This window comes from Buteo buteo, chromosome 2 (assembly GCF_964188355.1).
Source record: "Buteo buteo chromosome 2, bButBut1.hap1.1, whole genome shotgun sequence".
Taxonomy (NCBI): Eukaryota; Metazoa; Chordata; class Aves; order Accipitriformes; family Accipitridae; genus Buteo; species Buteo buteo.
This window is the reverse complement of record NC_134172.1, coordinates 51,706,011-51,730,431: the sequence shown is the minus strand read 5'-3', so window position 1 is coordinate 51,730,431 and position 24,421 is coordinate 51,706,011. Positions and strand designations below refer to the sequence as shown.

At 45.5% G+C, this 24,421-nt stretch overlaps 1 protein-coding gene across 1 annotated transcript in view; it reads right to left on the bottom strand.

Moving 5' to 3' along the window:
- Window positions 1-21,837, bottom strand: part of VOPP1 (VOPP1 WW domain binding protein) — a 69,860-nt gene extending 48,023 nt beyond the window's left edge. Inside the window, exon 1 of the mRNA XM_075054608.1 lies at window positions 21,461-21,837. Coding sequence (XP_074910709.1) covers window positions 21,461-21,511 — 51 coding nt within the window. The 5' untranslated portion in view covers window positions 21,512-21,837. The remainder of the gene's footprint in view (window positions 1-21,460) is intronic.
- Window positions 21,838-24,421: the final 2,584 nt, after the last annotated feature.

Here is a 24,421-nt window from a genome sequence, read left to right as displayed (position 1 = left end):
TCAAAAGCAATGAAGCTTTGTGACATGAGTCAATACGTACTTTTCAAGGCAGATTTTATGGTCTTTAGCTCTCAGTGTTGAAACGTCCTTTAATCCACTAATAACCCCATGCAGAGTAAGTTACAACTAAAAGTCAGTAACATTACTGGAATCCAACTCAGACCAATAAGTTGTTGTACTACAGTTCCTTAGAAGCTTAGAAATTAAAGTTAGCTTTATTTTAAAGATCAGCTTGAGCTTTTTTCCCCATATCGGAGGGCAATCCCAAATTTTCAGCAGACACTAGTGACCAATTTCTCCCTTAGGAATTTAAGTGCACCTCCAAGTCCTTATTTCTGCTTTCCAAGAAGTGCTTGCAGCTAGGAGTCAGAAGTACAGAGAAGGGCAACCACAATGAATAATGAGATGGAGCAGCTACCTTTCAAGAAGGGTCTAAAACGTTTGGGAGCCTTCAACTTGGAAAACAGATGCCTGGGTGATGGGCAAGAGCAAGGTTGAATGCACAGCTGAATGAGGCTGAATACAGAACTATTATTCGCCAAGCCCTGTAACATTAGTTTCAATGAATGCCCCTTGTCCTAGCAGGAAATCAGTTTAAGTACTTCATTACACAGTAGATAGACGAAATCTGAAATCTGTTGCTGCAAGAGTTTGCAGAAGCAGACAGATTCAAAAGGGACTAGACAAATCCATGGAAGACAGATCCAAAACAGTAAAGAGAGCTACACCCCAATATCTCTGATCCAAGGGGTCCATACACTGGAGAAGTATGAAGGGAATGGACCTCTGACAGCAGGCAGGCTCATGGCCTTTCCTGGCACAGCACCTGGCACCGTCCGAGACAGAGTACAGGTACACATGGACACTTGTCTCATTTCTTCCAGTCTTGCAGTCACATATATTTCTCAATGTGCAATTAGCAAGAACTCAATTAATAAATGGTGTGAACAGAATACGACTTTGGTCTGTATCTGAAGGTGACAAGGCAAAAAGCCTTTATAAAGGTGCCAGAAGCATCCTTATAAAGCGAGGCAACAAAATCCCTTTAAAAAAGTCCTCAAAGAAATATCTGCATTTTTCCAGCAGAATGAATTTAGGACACTGAACAGATTTTGAATGAGCTAGTCTTAACAAAGTCTTTTGAAATAAAACCAGCATGGCAGCAATATATTTTATTTCTTATTTCAAACCAAATAAATGAAATATTCATCATTCAGTATATTCACTGTATAATCACCACCTAATTGAGTTTTAACCACTACCACATATCTCAGGGGCAGGGATAAAATATTTAATTACCTAAAACCCACACAACACGTATAAAATATTTCAGACACATGATCTCTGACCCTACAGAGGCTATGAGAAACTAAACCAACCAATCCATCAAAACACCTTCTGCAAGTTCATACATGGAAAAGTTATGCAGTATTCAATACACCATTAAATATTCAGACTCTCCCTATACAGCTGCAGTCAAAGAATACAAACCCCATGTTTATGCAGCTTTAAAAATCCATAAACAACCACAAATATGATCTTATGCCTGCAAGACACAGATCATTCAATTTAACACAACAGCTCTCCAAGTAGGAGGAGCATCTCCTCTCACCTACACAAAAGTCCCATTGTACTTCATGGCCTGAGAACTATCTAGACGAGGATTTAGAAAGGCGTCCTGTTTTGACCAACACCTCCCAAACAGCAACATAACATATGGATGGGTCTGTGTGGTAGCTTATTTAGGGTGCTTTTCATGAAAGCACTGTGATAAAGCCACAGAAAGTATTTTAGGTTTCCAGACAAATCAAAATCTCTGGAATACTTTTCTATTTCTATACTTTTCTAATACTATTTCAAATATTTTCTGACAAACTTGGGCAAGCATCTGGAAAACCATAGGGAACCCATAATTTTGAGATAACATTATGACTGAACTTTGCTTGGAGTTAGAATTCATTTGAAGACAAATCTCAAATCAAAGCTGCATGGATTTAAATAGGAAGACTTTACTTTTTTTTCTTGCAAAATGATATATCCAAGTTCCAGAATCAAGATACAGCAGAAACAGCGTAGCCCTGCTCTGACAAACGACGGAAGAGAGTTTAAGACTACTCAATAGCAATGCTTGGGGCTCCTTAAGGTACAACCCTAACTGTATCACAAGACAAGCACTGCCTAAGGCTTTTCAGGCCAAAAGGAAAGTTGACGTGACCAAGGCTATGAAACAAAGGGAAAAAGAGAACCCCAGAAATTAATCTTTCTCAATAGAGGGAATGAAACTGATATCAAGATTTTTTACTTTTTTTTTTTTTTTTAAGTTTCATTAAAAGCCTTTAAGTTCATTAGCAAAAAAATACAAATTATGAGAGAGGACCTACTGAGAGAAGACTCCCCCAGCCCACAGTCAGAGTGAGCTTTGCTTGATGTTAGAACCAACAACATGGCAAGTGATAATTCTGTGGTCCTTGGTCCTCCTCCTTAGTACTCAGTAAAAGGATATCAGAAATCCCTCTTGCTCACCTCTGTTAATGGTAGAACGTGATCAATTTTATTTAAACCAGCTTTTAATCAAACCACTTCAGTCAAGCTTATCTCTGTCCTTCCTATGGCTTTTAATCCATAGCTTCCAAGACTATCTATGAACAGAAGTTGATAATTTCTTAAGCGCTGAAAGAGGAATACGGGACAAAGATCACAAAGAAACATGCCCAGGTCTGGCGGCAGAGCCGGCAGCAGAACCCCACTTTCCTAAGTGACATTGCCCTTAGCCATGGGGCCATACTTTTATACTACTCCCTATAAATTATGGTAGATCACATATAAAAACACTGGTTGGGAAAATATCTTCAAATATATGAAGAAATGAATGAGGTAACTGATTATTTCTAACACAAGCCAAGCTCTAAAGAAAGAACATGGGTTTTTTAACTGTCATATCACCATACTGGGCTCTTCTGCACCCAACAAAAAAGCCATCCCCATCACCAGGATTCATTATCAACTTTGCTGACAGCCTCAGCTGAGGGACAGAGCACTGAGGCACGGAAGCTTGGGCTGTGTATCCACCTACAGATTTATTCCCTCCAGGTCAGGTTTGGGGCATATTTGCAAGACACACATGTAAGCAGCTTGCTTTGACACTGCCTGCACTGTGTCTGCCTGATAGAAGAACAGAGAAGTCTTCAGGGATGTTGTACAATCTAGCACTATTTATGCACGTAAAATTGTGATCACAAGCTGAAGATTCAGGGTTTCCTCTGAGCCTAAATCCACAGTGTGCAACAAGAAACCTGGAGTGCCAATTCCACACGTTCGTACAAAGAACTTTAGGATTGATGGTGCTGATGTGCATACTTTCATTTGAGAACTGTTTCTCTCTTCTCTTTTAATTTCACTGCATAGAGCCTTTGAATGGTCTCTCTTGACATTAGAGCTGCCAGTGCTAAATCAATCCTCATTTACCAGCCCTGTCACCAGCCACAGAAACATAATATTGGAAAACTGGACTAGTCCAGAAAAAGTGTAAATCATTAGATTATTTCAAAACATTAAAAAAAACAAAACAAAACAAAAAACCAATCAGAGCAGCATAGAAGTGACATACACAGGAATGTATAACTCACCTCTATGTATTAAACATCCAGTTCCAGGGACATTTCATCAGTTCATATAAATAAAATTTTTAAAAAGTATCTAAAATTGCCTTAAGATTTTCATTAAAGGAAAAGGAGAGCCCCCAAAACCAGCCTCAGCATGAATTCCCTACCCCAGTCCCTATCAGACAGGCAGCAGCTGAGGAAGGTACTGTGAACTGGCACAGCAATGTCAGCAACACCACAGCCCCACAAAAATCTGGTGCTTAGAAAAGACACTACCAATGCCCTAAGCTCAAATGTTACACAGATCTGTTTTACAACAGTCTTTGAGGTTGGGAAAGGCATACTAGTTATTGCCTTCTCCACAGCCTTCACTGTACCACTTTTCCCATCTCCCTAATTACTGCAGAGGAACAGTGATTATTTGAAATAAATCTCTCCAGTATTGCCACACTGCCACACTCCTTGCCTGGATGTGCGACAACATTCATAATGCTGCTACGAGATGCTCGCAATGTAAAAGAAGGAGGGGAGACAGATTTTTTTTTATGAGCTATTTATTAAATATTTTATATCAGCATATAAATTAATTATGTAGCAGCAGGTAAACTCCAGACGGTGCCAGCTTGATCTGAAACTTTAACAGAAATCTTCCGAGAAACCCACTTATATTAGGGAGTTGGGCACATAACTATTTTGGGGGGTTCTGAAACTAATTGTTTCCTGCATTCCTAAAACAAATAAATATCTTTGTTTTCTTGGCATCCATTAAGTGTCCCAAAAGACACACTGCACAACAGAGAGGTAAGGGAAAGGAGGCAGTAGCAATTGTCACCCTGCAGTCAAGATCCACCCAAACCAGTTAACGTACTCTGCCAGGATATGGCAAATCTGTGTTGAAGTCTCTCTCCCACCCAGAAGGACTCGAACCTTTCTCACCCTCTTGGAAATGAATGAACATCAAGCTGCAGGCAATCAGAGGAGACAACATCTCAGATTTTTGTGCTGACAGTGTTTCTACTTGCATGAAATGCATAAATATAGGAGCAAATGCCCATCTACACCACCATCCCATCTCTACCAGGAGACAGTAGCAAAATTTTGGGGACATCGTGTAAAAAACAGCAAGGACAGAATTACTTCCTCCTCAAAAGACCCAAGCAGATTCCAAATCCCCCACGTAAACAGCACGGCCTTGACTGGGGAGGTGCTTAATAGCAACCAAAAGACCTAATGTCTCATCCTTTTTTGTCTTTAATTTCTACGTTCTTCTGTCTCTGAAGGGGTATAATTGGAACAAGTACTGCAAACACAGGTCTCCCTCTTTAAAAAGCATCTAAACCACTGAGCTATGGTGTAGCTTTCCACCTAGCTTAGTGCATATTTCGTTTGTATTTTACACAGTGGAGAAGAGTGATAATGTCAACAATTGACATAAATCAATTCCAGTATACTCTATCTCCTGCAGGCTAGGAACTATTCCAGAGGAGTGATAAACACTCAAATCATCCTGAGGACATAAAGGAGATAAAACTGGCCTCCCACACCCTGGGTGAACGCCAAGCTTTTCAGAAAAAAGTTCCACTCTCCTCTGACCACATATTGTAAACCTATACTTCCAATTCCTTAGCTTTCAGAAGTATTTAAACAAAACCAGCATTTGAAAGTGCTGAAACTTTTTCAATGTGCTGTTATTTCTATTTTGACCAAAACTACGCAGTGGCATTGACCCAATTTTGCAAAACTTTAGACTGTCCTAGGACTGCATATTTCAATGAATGATTAATTAAAAGAAAAAAAATGAAAACAAAAAGCTTCAAACACAAGTGTCAGCCCCTGCAATATTTCAGTGTGTGTGAACACAGCACTAAAAAGACAACAATAAGTTAAACAGATTTAGTCAGCTATCCAAAGAGGTGGGATGCAGGTGAAGACTTCTGTTAGTTCATATTTCACCCAAATAAATAATGCCATCACTAACAGTCTGAGGTTAATTAGATCAACAGAAAGTCATTAAGTCAAGTATACAATCCAAATACAATTATAGCTCAGTGGTAAATGTCCAAAAGCATAAATCAAGAGACTAGGATAAAGATGCCTATACAGTAAGAGTCTGGATGTATCTATCGATCTCAGATTCACCACTAACAGGACACACTGAACAAACATTAAGGTGACAATTTGATAGTTCTGCAAGGAGAGGAGTCCCAATCCAAGAAATTTTCCTCCAGACCACTCACATGCCTGGATGGATTCATCCCGTCTACAAGATGTCTAGCATGGGACTTCCAAAAATGCCCATATTTAGAAGTCCATGAAAAGGAAGAGCTTGTTGCAAAGCATGGGCTTACCTAAGCCAAAGCAAGTGTTTATTGTGAAGTCAAAGCAGTCTCCTTATACTGTACTGGAGCGGGAAACTAGGAGTCAGAAACATTAAGCTTCTAATTCTGCCACAGACACTGTGCATGACACTTTCACTACTTTCTACCCACTTACCCATCTGTACAATGGCTATGCATCTAGCCTGGATGTGACTGGAACATGCTATGGCATATTTAATGTTCTTAAGTACTGCAAAATTCTTCTGTGAGAGGTGCCAGACAAGCACACTTCTTGTCATTCCAAATAATTGCAAAATTCTGGTTTCCCATAAAAATCTAAGTACTAGCTGTCAAAGACTTCTGAAGCATAACAGCCCGATTTGCTCTTTATCTGATTACTTGTGTTTGAATAAAGCATGAAGAAATACCATAAACGTACAAATAGGTTTAATCTAATTTGGAAGATGGGTATTTGGAGAAGCCATTACCATGAATGCAGCATATATCAAAGTCTAGAACATCATTAAGAAAGAGTTGCTCCTCCAGAACAACGTATAGCACTGAAAAAGAAAAGAACGGTTATTTTTTCTGCAGTTGAAGAGCCAGGTATTAAAGTCAGGTACATGATTTAGTTTTGCCACCTTCAGTGCATGTTCTAGGAACAGGCATCTGGGCATGAGCACCACCTCTTCCCTGCAGGTCCAGGCAGACCTTGTAGGCAGAAGATGTACACAGCACAGCGGCAGGACACCAGCCGCGCTGGCTGTAACCGTCACGCCGGCTCCACAGGCACTTCTGTGCCAAGCTGACACGCGTACACCTCCCAGGCACAAAGGTGGCACATCCCTGCCATCAGCTGGCTGCAAAAACACCCACCAGGCTGAGGGAGGGCCAAGTCCAGACAAATCTGGCAAGCCTGCATAGACAGGGAGGTCAAACGCCTTGGAAGAGTCATTTGTCCGTGCGGACGGCTTCACAGTCGCATCTCAGTCCTTCCTCAAGACCCACGTGTTTACAATCCTTATGAGCGAGGCAGTCACCTTCGAGGAGATGTCCAGGGAGTCATTAGCAGTGCTAGAGTAACACTTGCAAATGCTGACAATGAATTACAAGCGCTATCCCTACCACTGTGAATAAGGCTGCCGAGCTTTCTCTAGGCAGTATCAGGAAACCCAGTATTAATTGTCCCTTCGTAACCTTGCTTCACATTGTGTGTTAATTTCACATCTCACTTGAAGGAAAGACTTTTTACAAAGGGTTCCTGTTTCCAAGCCTCTCTAGATCTTTTTCAAAAGCTCGCTGCAGGAACATTTCAAAAGGAAACTTCTTAAAAGTTATTAATTTTGCTCCATCAGGCACTTCCAGACAGTGGGATATCTGCAGACACTGCTCTTTTTTTCTCCATCAGACTTGGTTTTGGAAATCTATTTAACTGAATCTATTTAACTGAACTTGAAGCTCTGTAAGAAATTTAGTGTCTCTATACTCTATTTTCTTGGAAGGGAGCAGATCACTGATTATGATCTGAGTTAAAACTCTAAAACATGTAACCCGTTATCCTCCTCCCCACCAGTGAGAGTGCTGCCACCAAATCCAGTAAAACCAGTACATTCCAGGGTTTCTGCCACAGACTAGCAACTTGCATTGTCAACGCCTGTGTCTGGAGGTCCCAGAACATAGAATAATATACAGTCCTAATAAAATTAATGAGATTATATGTGCCGTATGTGACATTGGCAAGGTAGACAAAAGTAAAGCAAAATCTTGTACAGTTTCTCTGCTCCAGATCTGAAAATTGCCCCCATACCTGTTTATACCGTATTTATATACCTTGAGCCCTCTTATCCATCTGAAACTAAGAAATAGCCTTTTTCTTTGATCCTAGGCAGGAGTTTATAGACACACCTCTCATTAATGTTGATGAAAATGAGATAACATTTCACTTTCACTGGTTTTAACAACTTAATATAGTACAATAATTTGGTCTTCCTCCTCTTTTCACTGCTTCACACTTGCCTATCAGTACCATTAGGATTATTCTTAATGTATCTGCACAGTTGCAAATTAAACAGTTTTCACGTTACAGAAGCTCCCACAACAGCTCTTACACATCCTTATGTGCTCTTGCACAAAAACTCTCAAATCACATCTTTTTCCAGATGTGTAGTTTGAGACTGAAAAATTAAATCCATTAAACACCTGAGAATTTACACAGTATCATAATGATTTTGTATTACCCATGGCCTGCTCCTGCCCGTGTTCTCTACAGTTCACAGAAAGCTTACCAGCTGCCCCACAGTCTCATCTGCCTACTTTCCATCTACATTATGCAACAACCATATGTCTATTAAAAACGTTCCCCTAACACTCCTTTGCCCTCACAGCAACAGCAGCTTATTCCAGGGTTGATACCCTACTAAAGAGAGGAGGCATAAATACAGAAGGAGAAAGGGTCTGTACACAGGGCAGCCTGCTGTAACGAGGGGTCACCCATGCTGCAAAGGGAATTCTAAAGAGAGCAGCAAGCTGAACCCTCAAATCTCTAGCCTAACATACAAAAAGGAGAAAAGCACGGAAGGAAACAGATATTCAGGCAAAAGGGATAGGATGGAAATCTGTATTTCTTTCAAGTGAAAAGGATTTTTAATTATATTTTTTTATTCTGTATCCAACACCTAATTGCAACACATGAGAAACAGATTTACAGCACACTTTTAAGAACAGACAGTACAGCCTTTCCCTCTGCAAAGAGGGCAAAGTAAAGAAATGATGAGAGAGGCAAAGTCCATGTGGGAAGTGGATGTGCCAGGGCTGAATCATAGATGGGACTGAAGAAAGCCTAGAAAAGAAAGAAGAGAAAAAGTTAAAGAATTTTTAAAAGATAACTGGGACTCAGCAGCCAAGGAAGCGGAAACTATTGCAAATCATTAAATCAGTAATGCGCAAAAGAGAGAAGAAAGCCATCCTAAGCCAAGAAGGGTAGAATGACGGACCAGCAAGGCTGAGAGGAGGAGGAAACCAGGTCAGAGCTGTGGGTGGAGAGAAGATTATGTGGCAGCTTGAAGATAAGGTTAAACAGCTTGAGCTTCAGGCAGCAAGAGATGAGGAGCCAATAAAGTAATTCAAGGTAGAGATGATGATGTGGCTGGAGCAATGAGAAAAGGTGGCAACTATACCTTCAGGACAGTATATGGGACAGGAAATTAAAAACCCACAAAAGCAAGAATAGGGGAAGCCAAGGAAAAAAAAACAAAAACAAACAAAACCCTACAAAAAAACAACCCAGCAGCCGCCCAGACTCCAGCAGTTGAGAGTTGAGCTGAGAACTGCAGGAACGTTTTCAGAGCCAATATTGATGTTCCCAGATGAATCACTGGCGCTCAGAGAGCTCCTTTCGCTCGCTTCCTCCCCCCCCAGCCTCTCGCCCCCTTCCCGCCTTCTTCTGAGCCATCCTTAGCTCACCCTGGCACAACCTTGTCGGGGCTAAGTGACTGCAAGTAACAGCACCCATCTCCTCCCCAGTTTCTCCCTGAAGATTTCAATTACCACTACGGTAGCTCTTGCTGGCTTTGGCTGTATCTGATTTTTTTTGTGAGTCACCTTCCCCTCTGCAAGTGAGGGATAAACCCACGAGCAGAGATGCAAGTAGGAGCCAGGCTGAAGCACACATGGTCATCTTAGTCATCTCAAAGCAGCCCAGGAATCTCCTTGCTCCTCACCAGGATCCTGGAAATTGCCCAGCCCTGGAAATTGCCCAGTACCCACCAGACACCTCACGGGGGACTGGCAACTTCAGCATGAAAAAAGATACTCTGGGAAGCAAGAGAAAGCAAAATCAGCCCCAATTCATGGAGCAGCAACACGTGTTCCCTCCTCCATCATCTGCTCTGCCTACGCATTGCACTCCATCATAAGGATGCCACCAACAGCTAGCAACAGGTTTATCAAAAGCCAAGACAACTTCCAGTCAGAGCAGTTTTATACGTTCACCATACATGCGTAGCACATCAGACCATGCTATGGGGCAAGGGGAACAGGAGCTGATGTGTCTCGCCAAAGCAGCACAGGGGTGACACAGCTGGGAAGTCTCAGAGCAAACACACACACAGCAGGTGCCAATATTGCACCCTGTGCCACGGCCCAGCACCGGCAGTTTCCAGAGCTTAATCACTGTGGATGGCTATCATGGAAATAAATGCATATTCGCAAGCTATTCTTAGGATTCACCGGAGAGGCGATTACCAAATTACCCAGTTACATAATCTCTTTTATGTAATCACTATGATGCTCTTCTCCTTACGCAACATGGAGGGTGACCGCAGCCGGCTGAAGTAGCTCCTTCCCCAAGGAGAGCTGCACCAGCAGCACCGTGGGCGGATGTGCTGGCTACCGCAGGTGCACAGACGAGTGATGGTGACAGCCAACTTGAGGCAACCAAGCTTTTCAGAAGCAGCGGTGTATAAACACGTGCCTTCAGCCCAGGGAAGACACAAGCATCCCTGCCCACGCTGTTCCAGCAGATGCACGGAGCAGAGATCACCTGCACCTCTAGCTGGTTGAGATGCCAAAGTCAAAGGCAGCCAGCGCCCTCCGGGCAGCATGACCCAGCACTCGCTAGAAACAAGCAAGATGTCTTCATTGACTTTTAATGGGCTTTGGATGGGGCCCAGGATTAGGGCTTTAATAAAAATAGGAGGTCAAGATTACTACAGAATTAAAACAAGCTTAATCCAAATGCCCTTGGCTTTGTGCCACAGCCATGCCCGTAGATTCCGTGCATGGGGAAAGCCAGGTGAAGCTGCAACCAAAATGGGTTCCCGCAGGGCACCTTGTGATGGGTGCACACATGGGGAGCTGGCAGCGTGGGTCAGCATAGCCACTCTGGGAAGTTTCACCCGCCAGAAAGTTTTGGGCATACCCCAATGCTCCTACAGCGTATTCAGGATCCCATCCAATGCCTTCTAGGAACACTGCAGACATCTACGCAGATGATTGCCACATATGGGGTGTAGCGAGATACAATTTACTGATGTTCACTCAGGGCTTTAAGAGGTCAGCATCAAAAGCATTATGTGTGGTAGGCGAGAAGCACAATTTAAGTCCTGGATTTCAGAAAACACAAGCTCCAAGATCCACAGATCACCTGTAGGTCCTGGGACACTTTTCCATTACCACACTGAGTTCAACATTAAGCTCAGCTAGCTGCGCACTGCTGACATGATGGGAAAACCTCAAACTGTGAAGTCCCTCAACAACAAGGTGTGGTGGGTTGACCCTGGCTGGGTGCCAGGTGCCCACCAAAGCTGCTCTATCACTCCCCCTCCTCAGCTGGACAGGGGGGAGAAAATATAACAAAGGGCTCACGGGTCAAGGACAGTTTAATAAAGTGAAAGCAAAGGTCATGCGTGAAAGCAAAGGAAAACAAATGATGTTATTCTCTACTTCCCACCAACAGGCGATGTCTGGCCACTTCCTGGGAAGCACGGCTTCAGTACAGGTAGTGGTTGCTCCAGAAGACGAAAATGCCGCCCTTCCATCTCCCTTTACTTAGCTTTTATGTCTGAGCTGATGTCATATGGTATGGAATATCTGTTTGGTTAGTTTAGGTCAGCTGTCCTGGTTATGTCCCCTCCTAAGATCTTGCCCTGTCCCAGCCTGCTGTTGAGGGGGGCAAAAATGTTGGAGAGACAGCCTTGATGCTGTGGGAGCACTGCTCAGCAGTAGCCTAAACACTGGTGTGTTACCAACACCTTTCTAGCTACCAATGCAGAGCACAGCACTATGAGGGCTGTTATGGGGAGAATTAACTCCATCTCAACCAGACCCAATACACAAGGCATTAAGACTGCTAAAACCCAAAGACCTAGTTCTGTAAATACCAAAGGAACAGAAGACAGAACAAACTAACAACTTCTATCTCAATTCACCTCTTCCAATTGACACTCAAATCCAAAGGCATCTGCCTTAGCTTTTTCTCAAAGTTACACAACTAGTAGTACTTGGGCATTATTTGGCACTTACTGCCACCTCCTCCGCTCCCTACTTTCCCTAGAAATACAGGTCATCCCAAGCAATATGCAGGCAAACCCCCAGCCTTAGCGTGGCATAATATGCTTTATGCAGGAACACACATGCACGAGTTTGGGAACAGAAACTGCTATCGTTTCAGCTACAGAAAAAAAAAAGTAATGAAGCGGCTTAATGTTATCTTACACTATCTCAAACTACAGGATGACCCAGTTCTGAAGAGGTTTAACCCAATCCCGTATGCTATTATTACTTCTGTATGACAGCTGGGAGATGTGAGTTGCCTTAGCCAAAAAGCAGATCAGAGCAGAATTGGGGTCCCTCACGCAAAACCCCGCTGAACACGTCAGTGCCCGTTGCAACAGCACTGCTGATAGCTTGGGACCTGCAGGCATCCTCAGCGCTATTGCTGCTCAAACCATTGAAAATCATGACTCTCGTTAGGGTTATTTGTTTGGGATAGACAAGACAGCATTCAAGACAGGAGCAGCTCATGTCACCCTTAAAAAGAAAAGCGAACCATGCAGAAGTAGATTTAAAGCTTCTCTCACACACCTCTTCCCCCCCCCCCCCCCCCCCCCGCTTTTTAGGCTAGACAACTGGCTGACCATTTGAAAGCAGCATATTCAGAGAGGAAGGTTTCCTCCTCTGGTTTGGACTGAAATCCTGCCAAACTTAATGGCATTTGAACAAATGAAGGTGGGATTTTACACCCGTTACCCTTCCTGTACTGGGTTGAACCCATGGCTGCAAATGTAGCAGGGAAATAGGGCCCTGAGCTGGGAACTCGCACTGTAAGAGAGCCAGCAGTGAATTCGTGGATCTCACTTACACCAGTACGGAGATAATTATCTGTAGTGATGAGCAATGCTTTTTTCCCCTGAGGAGCCGAAATGAAAGAAAACACTTGCTTGACTCATCCTTGCCCAGTTCTTGCATCAAGAGCTGAAGCACGCTTACAGTCACCCGCCACAGCAAGAAGCATCTGTACTAGCTTTCCACATTTACAGAGATATCATGAAGAAAGCAGAAAAGAATTCACTATGTTAACAGGTTTTCTATCCACTTCAGTGGAGAGATTTTATAAAACTGGGAGAAATTAAACACCGAGTTACACCTGGGCAATTCCCCAGGTAGAGATCCTTACATTGCCTGTTACCATATCATTATGCTTATTTAGGAGTCACTGTGCAGTACAAGTTTAATATCAATCTGTTGTGTCGACTTTAAAGGGATTGTACTAAAACCAGCACAGTATAAACAACTAAACTTCTCTGGTTAGGCAAGGAGCATCTCCTGTCCAGAAAGGGAGAAATACAGACTCAGGCTAGATCACACAAGAGAATCTCGTTGGCCTATCTACGTCCATCAGGCATGCAGAAAGACACAACTGTGCCAGCAAAAAAACCCCAAGTTTGCAGCAACTGAAAACAAGCCTGGCTTTTTTTTTTTTTTTTTGCTAGTATATATTCCCTGACAGAGCTCCTAATTTCTTGAAGACTAAACCTTCTAGATGACAGGCACACTACCAGCTCTTAACCCCATGGTAGCATAAGCCTGTCGCTGCAACTATGCTGCTGGCGAGACCGACCTAAGCAGAGTAGGTCTACAAAAGCATCACCCTCCCTTGGGTGGCAGTGCCATTGAGCCCCAAGAAGATGATGAAGTTGTGCAACAAAACACTCCTCTCACATCAAGCGTAAGGCTCTTGAAACACATGCTGCCCATGGTTTCTGTATGCCATCAGTGAGACCCCTGCCACCCTCCCACATGCTCACACTCCTCTCATATTAATTTCATTTCAGGATTCTCCAGTTCTTCCTCCTCTGAGGAAGGATCCAAACAGACTGGAATGTATGTAACTAGAAAAGCATAAAAATACCTTAAATGCATTTGCCTTAACTTCGTGTATTGGAAAGACAGCTTTGTACAGGTACGGGCTGCATGCTCGAGGTCCATGATCCTCACCTCTAACTCCAGCAGTGCAAGACCTGAGAAGGAAGGATCCACCCTCACAACTATTGCCAGATATTTAGTTGCATGATGCCTATCAACATCAGAGGTGGGACACCAAGCCAACTGGCACACAATCATTCCTACCGCAGCTGGAAAGGACAAGCTGCTTACAGAGGACTTGAATGCCGGCAGGGCTAGAGTGAGGGCACACTCCCACCACCCTGCTTCAGCACCCTCCAAAACCAGCCACTTTCCACCAACACTGAACCTTGAACCTAAGGCCCAGATCACTTCACACTCACTTCCAGTGAAAGGCCAAGTTTTTTTCTTTCAGACCTCCAAACGAGAGAGACAGAGTGAAGGGTACGCTGGAGGACTGCTGTGTTTGCGGTTACCCATCGGCTGGACTAGAGGACAATGGTCAATGCACCAGCTGCAGCTGACGGTGGACCTTTCCAAGAGGTACGGGCTCCAGCAATGACCTCCTCCTACCCCACAGACCCGAAAGGCTGGGGAGGTCATTAGCTCCAGGTTGAGCACTTCAGCTCTGATGGACACTTGGCAAACGATGTGGGAAAATGATAGGACACCATCTGGGAAAGTTAGTCTTATCTAATGGTATCTTTCAGGGGAAAACAAAAACCAGACTCTGCTAGTTTCCTGTTCTAGCAGTGCATGGAAAAGGTCTGCAAGATTGCCTTCTACTCCAGTACAAATACAGCATTATCTGGGACACCATTTAGTGGTGGACTTGGCAGTGTTAGGTTTACAGTTGGACTCGATGATCTTCAAGGTCTTTTCCAACTTAAATGATTCTATGATTCCTATTAGGTGATGACACCTAAGGTGCTGAAACAAGAAGCATGCTACCAAAATGGGCAGTCCTGCTCCAAGCCATACATTCCGCCTCCTCCCTTGCAGCAAGTTTCATGATGCTACCACTGCACAAACCTCTACCGAACCAATGGAAAACTATTCCCTCTCACTTTTTTCCCCCCATCCTCTTTTTGGTGGCTTAGTCATCCATAGCATAGTGGGCTGATCCAATCCTTCTGTGACTGGCAGAACAAGGGGTTAGGGACCACCCCTGCCAGCAACAGCCCACCTCTGCATTGGATGAGAGACATAGATTAGAAACCACTTCTTGCTAATTCCTTTCCTTCTAAAAAATTACCAGACAGAAAGCTGAGTCATTAAGAAAGAGGAAGAGATTTTTACTTGAGTTATTTAAAACACGGGTTTAGTTAACACCTATTTAGCACAAAACTGAAGACACACTTGAGAATAAAGACATTTTTAACTCAGCAGTGAAAACTTTTCCACTTAATATGTGAGAATCCTGTCAAGATACATTGTTCTCAAAAAGAAAAAAAGAAAAAAGAAAAAAAGAAGAAAGCATTCAACAAACCCAGACTCCCCTCTCATGCCCCCCCCAAAATACCAGGCATGGTATTTCATGTCATGTATTACCTTACTGATGTCAGGAAAGTGATAATATCCACTATTTAAGACCTTATCTTTCCCTTGTCTTGGAAGTGCTATTTAATGCCCGAGATCCGAGGCTGTGTTCCCAGCCAGGCTTCAGACAGACCTAAGATTCGTTGCCCAAGAGGCGCTATTTGAGCAAAGAAAAAAAAGATTGTTTTAGAAAGGCTTTGCCTCTTGCTACTTAGAAGTGAGTTTGTATTTGCCATAATAAACCCTAACAGGATTTCAAGAAAGCTGCCAGCAAAACACAAAAACTGTGGAAACAGCTGCATTGCTAAGGATACAAAGCAATGCAGCATCTTCAAAAATTAGGCTCAAAAATTCAAAAATGCTAGCTTTCTGTAATTTTTTTATTTATTTATATGGATTTTACTTTTTATCACAACAAATTTGAAGTACACCAGTAGCCACCTTGTCTCAGCAAGAAAAAAGAAATTTTTACTTTATATTCTGTAGCATAAGCTCAAGCATTAATCTGTTCCTGCTTATAAACTCAGCCTACATAGATAAGCAGAGCAAACCTGTATGTGGGCACACTCATTCCAGTTTTCCTAAGCCTCTTCCTAGTGGAGTAAACCAAAATAAATTTGCATGAAACCAAACAGTTTCCATTGAGCATTTTTTCACTGATTTTTGCTAAATCCATTTTCAAAGAGCAACCGAAGTTTAAAGGCTTGCTTTGGTCAAGTTTACCATATCCTTCCAGACACCTGCATTAGCTGAGTGGGAAGTACCGAGATAAAAGAGAGTCAGAGGACTTCCCTTTTATAGAGAAAGTATAATGGAAGGTGCTAAACATTTTTGCCTGCTGTAAAAAATACAAACAGGTTTTATAGATGCTGTTTCTGATTAAGAAAGAACCCCAAGCCCCAAAAAAACCACGACACAGCTATTCGCACCTCCCCTGAGAGGATGCAAATGGCACTCGGCCACCGTTCCCTTCCCGCAGCAAACACGAATCCATCTCCTCAGCAGGAGCAAAGTGAGAAAAGTGTGCAAGCTCAGTCCTCCTGCCTGGAAATCGCAGCCCATCTCACTGCTGTCAAGAGGCAGGGAAGACTTGCCAGCACCAGTTGGATCCCCAAACTATAAATCATAAGTAAGCTCTTTCTTGCCTTCACTCAGCAATGCAATAGCTGCTTTCCAACCAGCTGCAAGAGGGTAAGAAAAAAAAAAAACACCAAAAATTGTTTAAGCTGCTAAGCCCCTACATAACTAAAGCTAACAAGCAGGAGAGGTTAGTGGACACACCTACACTAACAACTCCCTTGCAGAATTTTTGGAGATAGACTTTTCCCCATGGGTTTGGACAGGATTATTCCTCCCACCACCCACTGATGCAACACCCACAAGAGTTAAAACATCAATAGGACAGTATCAGTGGGCTTCCACAGAGAGGGGCACCATAGAGACAACAACCCTAGTATGCATGCACATTCACACATTCAAGGGTACATACATTCCTATAATACATATATAAAGGAAAACCTGATAACTAGCAGATAGAAGAAAATGCCAGAAACTGGGGCCGGGGTCCCCATAATCCTCACAACTTCTTGAACTCTACCTGTGCCTACTATGATCAAAATGTGGTTTTTTTTCTTTAAGACTGGTGGTCTTCCCATCTTAACGTGTTCAGTCCTACAACAATTTTAAAAAAAATAAATAAATAACCCAAACCAAACAAACCTCTTCAAGGAGGACAAGATTTTAGGTTTCTCTTAGTTGCTAAAATCTTTCCTGTTGACGTCCACTTACAAAAATAATACTAAAAATCTCCGCACAGCAGTTACCCAACTGAGATGCACTAGCCAACTTTGCTTTTATTTAAACAAATCTTGTATGACAGACTGTCGGGAGTGTTTGAATGTTATTTCAAGATAACACATTTTCCTGTTCATATGACATGTCCATTCTTTCATTCTTTTAAAAAAAGGCACTTCACTCTTTTGTAGTATCTTTCATCTGAAAAATTAAACAAGAGGACTACACTGATTGCCTTTTTCCAACCATCCAATTATCAGCATTTCTATCAGCATCCACATTATAATTCTTAGTAATGAGAAACTGAGCATGTAGAAATATCAATGCTAGTATTTCCAAAAGTGATGTTCTAAATTTTGTATAGCCATGAGGAAACCTTCGTGGTGTGATTCTCACCCACATCTCTCACCACCTACAGCAACTACCACAGGCCTCAGCTTACCTTAATACAGAGCACTAAAAAACTTGACTTTAATATTAGTATTAGCTCCTAGGTTCCTCTAGACACACCATATGGGCTAACCAGAAGCTTAGGCACCTAGAATTATTTGACAGTTTTGAAAGTTGAGGCTACCCAGCAAGCTACTCAGCAGCAGTAACAATAAAACACCTTCTTTATTACCACTGCAGCACAAGCAGGGTCCTCTACTGGGCTTAAACAGCTCACTTCAGCCTCCCCATCCTTGAGCTGAGCCTCCCCATCCTTGAGCTGAGCCTCCCCATCCTTGAGCTGAGCCTCCCCATCCTTGAGCTGAGCCTCCCCATCCTTGAGCTGAGCCTCCCCATCCTTGAGCTGAGCCTCCGCCACCCAGCTCTTCTTCAGCTTGCAGGAGAGAAGCAAGCACTCAGTCTGAGAAGTAAACCACACAGAGATACTCTGGTGCCCTCATTCAGGCTGAAAATAAGCTTGCTTAATCATCAAGGGGGCAGGGGGGCTGCTTGTTTAGTTTTATTTTTTCCCCATCCCAAAGACATCGCTATTCATTAAGGTCACATTTAAGCTCAGACAGCCAAAGCCCTTGGGATGCCTAATGAAATAAAAGCAAAAAATCTTGATACATACCCCAAACAGACATCATTTTAAGGACATCTTCAAAGCCTTCCATAAAACTGAGAGCCATCTACTCATACAAAACTGAGACAAAACACAGTCCTGTCAGTGGAACCACGAGTCACGCTAGCGAGCGAGACCACTGGCTATTCATGAATGTTGAAATCATATACCCCAGTACTATGACTCTAGCAGACATCCAGGCTCCTAGTAAAAAAGGGTGTTTCAGGCAACTGCGGTTAATAACACACTGCTACCTCCAAGTAGCCAAATTAATTTGAAAGAGATAGATGGATGAAGATTCAACAGTGTTCATTTCTTTCTGCATGAACCAAAATTACCTGTCAAGTTATCCACCTTAAAAGTTCCTCATTTTAGCTTACACGTTAAACTGTTCAACTGTGACTAAGTTGTGAGCAAAACTCATGGCATCTTTGGCTCTTCTCCTCTAACAACAAGGTCGTCTCAGAGCAGAGTTTCCTGGGTCCTGGGGTTGAAGATTTTTCTCCCATCATGGGAAGTCTTTGTGGTTATGGTGGAAAATCCTCGTCCAACAAGAAAACTCAGAATTAATCCCCCCTTCCTACCACCACAGTGCTCTGGGCGTTTCTGTAATTAGTATATCTCAAGCTCTCATAGAGAAAAGACTGGCATCCTAGCATCGAGAGCCAGCAATTTCTTACGTGTAAATCCTGCTTCAACAGCAATGCTTTCAGTCGCCTTCACGAAACCACCCATCAGTGGATGCAAGTGCCTTTCCCAGCCCCTCAGTCCCTCTTTTGCATCTTCTGCCTTCACTCAGGAACAGTAAACCATCCCTTCCTCATGGGAGCACGGCACAGTCAGTTACTGGCTGGCTTCAACCTGAAAGCCACAAAGAAACACTCCCCACACCTGAACTGACACCCACCATGAATCTGATGTATGTTTACTTATGAGGGAGTTTATTCCTTTCATCAATATAACCAGAAATAGTGGTTTTGAATGCACTCAGACAGAAAATACATTAACATCTTGCAACAAGTATTTTGGGTAGTTTAACCAAGGAGAACTTTAAACATCAGTAAACTACTGCAAATTGCTCTGAAGGACTAAATGGCTTTTTTCCCTCCCCATTATTCAGATAAGTCAAAGCCTTTTGCAAAATGCTGAATGAAAAATATAGTCCTCAGCTCACACTCTGTTAAATACTAAGATCATGCTGAAGCTGCAAATACATTTAAAATAATTGTAACAATGCTATTTCAGATAATAGCCAGTATGGAAGTTAATGCAGAAGACAGCAAAAGTTTCAAATACCAAAAACCTTCTAAATGACCAGATGTCTCCAATTCAGTTATTTAAACCCCCAGCTTTCTGTTTCTGGGCCTTTTTTTTCCCTGTAGAGTACAACTTAAAACAATTTGTAATGCTTCTTATTTACATAGCATCTCATTTAAAAAGGTATCCTCAGCACTTCCAAAAAAAGAAAAAAAAAATTCCACAAAAGCAGATGGCAAAACAAACATTCTAGACTAAAAGAAAAAGGAAAAAAAAACCACAATTAAAACCAGTGTAAAAGCTTAATAACAGCAACATTGGCTACATCCAAAGAGGATTTATGCAGATCACTTTTTTCAGGCTCGCAGGATCTTTTTCAGCAGAACACACGTTAAGAGAGCAGAGACATCTAATCAAACAGATCCTGGAGGGGCAAAACCCTTCACATTCTCAGATGAACAAATTCCCTCTGGGAAATGCTGGTGCCCGTTTCATTTAATCGACATTGTGCTTTCTCAGGAGCTTCTGCAGAGTCAAGGAGCAATCGCGGGCCAGGCTCTGGGCCAGGTTTACAGCTGGGGAAACGAGATGCATCCCAATTAACTTGAAAAGAGTTACATTCATTTACATTAAATGGTGATTTTGATCTGAGTGTTTTAATGGGATGATGCTGGATGACATAGTGGGCAACATACCAGAAATTGTTCATCTACATAGGTGGCATAAACATGTAGTAAACACCATTTTCATGAATTATATCCATTACCGAAAACAATAATTACACAGCCAGCACTCTGGTTTCCATGTATGGGTTTAGTGGTACGCTGGTTTTTAAAAAAAATAATTCATTTTCTGTCTAAACTGCTCCATCACAGAGGCAACACAGCTCTCCACTCCTCCGACACCTTCAGCTAGACTGCCTCTGGGCTTTATAAACATAAAGACGTACCTAAGACAAGCCCATGGGCGTTTCTGAAATCACTCCAGCACACTGCCACCGCATGTGTCCTGGCGATGACTCGAGCGTGCTGGCAAACCTGCTGCCAGGAGCTGCCCACAGCGCCGTGCCCGCCGTGAACCTGTCCCAGGGTGGCCACTGATGCCCCCAGCCTGCCCCAACGCCAAGGTTAAACCAAAGACCAAGAGACAGCTCGCCACCAGAAAACGGCTATGGATCTGCTGGCTAGAATAGGAGCTGGTTTTCCAGCCCCATGACATAACTGCGTGGCACAATTCCCCCCTCCAATTAACGTAACCTGCTAATTTTGTTTGTTTGTTGTAACTACTAAAACTGCGCTACCGAGGCTTTCTGAGAAGTTTAACCACGCTGCTCGGTGCCGCCACGGCTCCTCCTGAGCTGATGCCACCGCACCTCGACCTCGCAATTGACATTTTCTCCACGAAAGTATACTTAAAACAAAAATAAAAGATGCCCCTTCCATTTAACCCTTACGGACAGGCGCACGTTTCGTGTCCCTTGGAGAGCCAGCCGGCCCATTAGGAAGGGACAGCTTCCAACAGCTCGTGCCCCTGCCTACAGGTCCCGCGTTACCCCGCTCCAGCACGCCACGGATAAACCTTTTTCCCCTCCCGCCATAAAGCGTTAGAAGGCAAGCCAGCCCGGCCGCTGCCAACCGCCGTACCTCCCGCACCCCGGCAGCCTCCCGCGGCAGCGGAGCCCCGCGCCGCCGCTCCCACGCGCGCCCGACCGCGCGCCGCCCGGCAGCTGGCGGAGCCAAGCCCGCTCCGGCAAGGACGTGAACCCCCAAATAAATTCAGTAACACCGCTTCCCACACGCCGCCACCACCGCCACCGCCGCCCCCCGCGGCTGGGTACGGGCTGCCGGCTTGCCCTCCGCCGGCCGCGCAGCTCCGGGTCGCGACTGCTGGCGGATGCCCCCGCCGCCCTCCCGGGCTGAACCGGCCGCCGCGGGGCTGCCGGAGGCGCCTCGGGCAGGCGGAGCAGCGCTCCCCCCGCCCCCGGCCCACCTCACCTCCCACAGCAGCGAGAGCAGCAGCGCGACCCCGGGCTGGAAGCGGTTCATCTCTCTTCTTCTTCCTCCTCCTCCTCCTCCTCCCGCGGCGGCGGCGGGCTCGCCCCTACCGGCTCAGGCGCGGACGGGCGCTGTCAGCGGCGCCATCCCCGGCGGCGGGGGAGCTCCGGGGGCGGCGGGGGGGGACACGGACACGGACACGGACACGGACACGGACACGGACACGGACACGCAGCGAGCAGGGCGTGCTGACAGACAACCCGGGGGAAGGGGCGGCGAGAAGCCCGCGCCGGGGGCAGAGGGACGAGGCGGGGTAAAGCGGCGGGGACGCCCCGCAGCAGGGCGGGGGCGGGCTGACCCGCCGATTCCCTCGGCGGCGGCGGCCGGAGCCGGACGGGCGGGCAGCGCCGCGGCGAGGCGAGGCGAGACGAGCCGGAGGGCAGCGCGGCGGTCTGGCACAAAGAGGCCGGGCGCCGCCGCGGCCGAGGGCGGGGAGAGGAGTCTGCCCGCCCCGGCACCGCCCCGCGCCGCTGCCCGGCCGGGAGGGGGCGGTGGCAAGGGGCGGGGGGAGCGAGCTGACCGGCCCCGGCCCCGGCCCCTGCCCCTGCCCCGGCGGGCGGGGAGCGGGCTCCGCGGCGGCCCCGCCGCCGTTCGCGGGGCGGCCGCGATGGCAGCCGCCCTCCGCGGGAGGGCCGTGCCCGCCGGCCGCGCTGACCTGCCCTGGCCCCGCAGACCGGCGGCCTGCCCCGGGAGGGGTGGTGCGGGGTCCCCGGGGAGGTGACCAGCCGGTCGGGGTGTCTCGGTGCCGGCCCCGAGGAGGAGGAGGAGGAGCAGGCCCGCGTGAGCCTGGTGAAGTCCAACACGGCCACGTGCAGGTGGAGGGAGATGATCCTCCCCTCTGCTCCACTTGCGAGACCCCACCCGGGTGCTGTGCCCAGCTGTGGGGCGCCCGGCACGAGAGAGACTCGGACCTGTTAGAGCAGGTCCAGAGGAGGGCCACAGAGATGGTCGGAGGGATGGAACACCTCTTCTGTCAAGGCAGGCCGAGAGAGTTGGGGTTGTTCAGCCCGGAGAAGAGAAGGCTCTGGGGAGACCTTATTGTGGCCTTCCAGTACCTAAAGGGGGCTTATAAGAAAGAGGGAGAGAGACTTTTTACCTGTAGTGACAGGACAAGGGGCAATGGTTTTAAACTTAAAAGAGGGTAGATTTAGAGTGGACGTAAGGAGGAAACCTTTTACAGTGAGGGTGGTGAGGCACTGGAACAGGTTGCCCAGAGAGGCTGTGGATGCCCCATCCCTGGCAGTGTTCAAGGCCAGGTTGGATGGGGCTTTGAGCAACCTGGTCTAGTGGAAGGTGTCCCTGCTCATGGCAGGGGGGTTGGACAGGATAATCTTTGAGGGTCCCTTCCAACCCAAACCATTCTGTGATTCTATGAGGATGATGCCTCCCTCAGGCTCGTGGGTGGGAACAGGAGCTGTGTGGGTGGGCTTAGCCCCCCCTCGCCTGCAGGGTGCACTTTTGGCCCTTGAGAGAAGAGGCTGCGCTCCCACCCTGGTCCTTCATTTCCTCAGCCTGCTTAGTAACAGCCCTGCATCATCTTCTTACAAAGGTCTCAGGACCAGTCCTAGAACAGGGCGGAGGTGCTCACCAACGCCAGCAGTGAGCCCCATGGCAGGTGGCTGGCTTAGTTATGCCCTGTGTGTTTCCTTCACTGCCACCTTGTCTTGGTGCTTTGAGCCTCCTTTTCCAAGCCCTTTCCACTCTTTGCACAGCTGGACACGGCACTGTGTTCAGTGGGAGGCAGGCACGGCTGTTCTTTGAGTTTAGGAGGGACCAGAGTTCACCAAGGTCCCTTGCCCTTGCTTTGTAGGAGAGCTAGCTACTTAGTCCTTAGAAGACTATCAATAGAGATAAGGGGGGGAACTCTCTTACCTTCTCCTGCTTCCCCCTGAATGACAGACCTTTCCCAGCAGCATTTCTGAAGATGTACCCTCCCACTGTCCTTTTGTGGGCTACCTATTTAAAAATGATTAGCATATCCTTACAACACACAGTTCCTTTGTTCAGCAGTTCCCTGTTGTCATAGTCTTCAACGAATAAACTTGCCATCTTCTGATGCCACGTTGCCCAGTGAAATGCCATCAGGTGGTTATTATTTCCATACAGTGGACTTTGGAGGAGTTTAGGAGCTGGCACCGTTAGTCACATGTCCTCTCAGGCCCGCGTCATACGCTCTGTGTAAGAAGTGACTGTGAACTTTAACAAATTCCCACACACTGCGTGATGTTGTAGCCCGTACATGTCCTTCCTGAATGACCACTGATTTTGATAGCTCTCTTTGTCTCTATTTGATGCCAACCAATTTGAAGCTGTGAGGTGCATTTTTCAGATGAACACTCACATCTCTAACCGAATTTGCTAGAAGATGCTTAAGGAGATGTCACAGCCATCACTTTGTCCAACAGTGAAGACTGAATGAGGCAAGTCTCTATATATAGTCTGAATCAAAAAGTCACACTTTCTCACATCTGGAGTATAGAGAAAGACACATTGTACACTGGGTACCATCTAAGATGAATCAGCTCATGTCGTCTCAACATACAAAGTCAGGCATCATTTCAAAAAGGCTTCAATTCATAGAAGTTTGAAAAGGACAGTCTTCAAATCTCTGTCCTGACATACGGCTTTGACATTAAACTTCCTTCCCATTCCTAATTTCTGTGTTGCATGACCAAGGAGACGATGTTTTGGAGACACACAAAGACACGATGACTCCATGAAGAAGCCAAACAGCCTGACCCATTTATGGATGTCAAATTGATCTGAATGTCAGCGTTGAGCACGGGTGCTCCATACCACTGCTGTATTCCCGGACGTGGGTGCTCTGGCAGCCTGGAGACAGGCAGAAACCCTGACAGCACAAATTCTGGGAAGACTGAGAAAGCACTAACGTATAAAGAA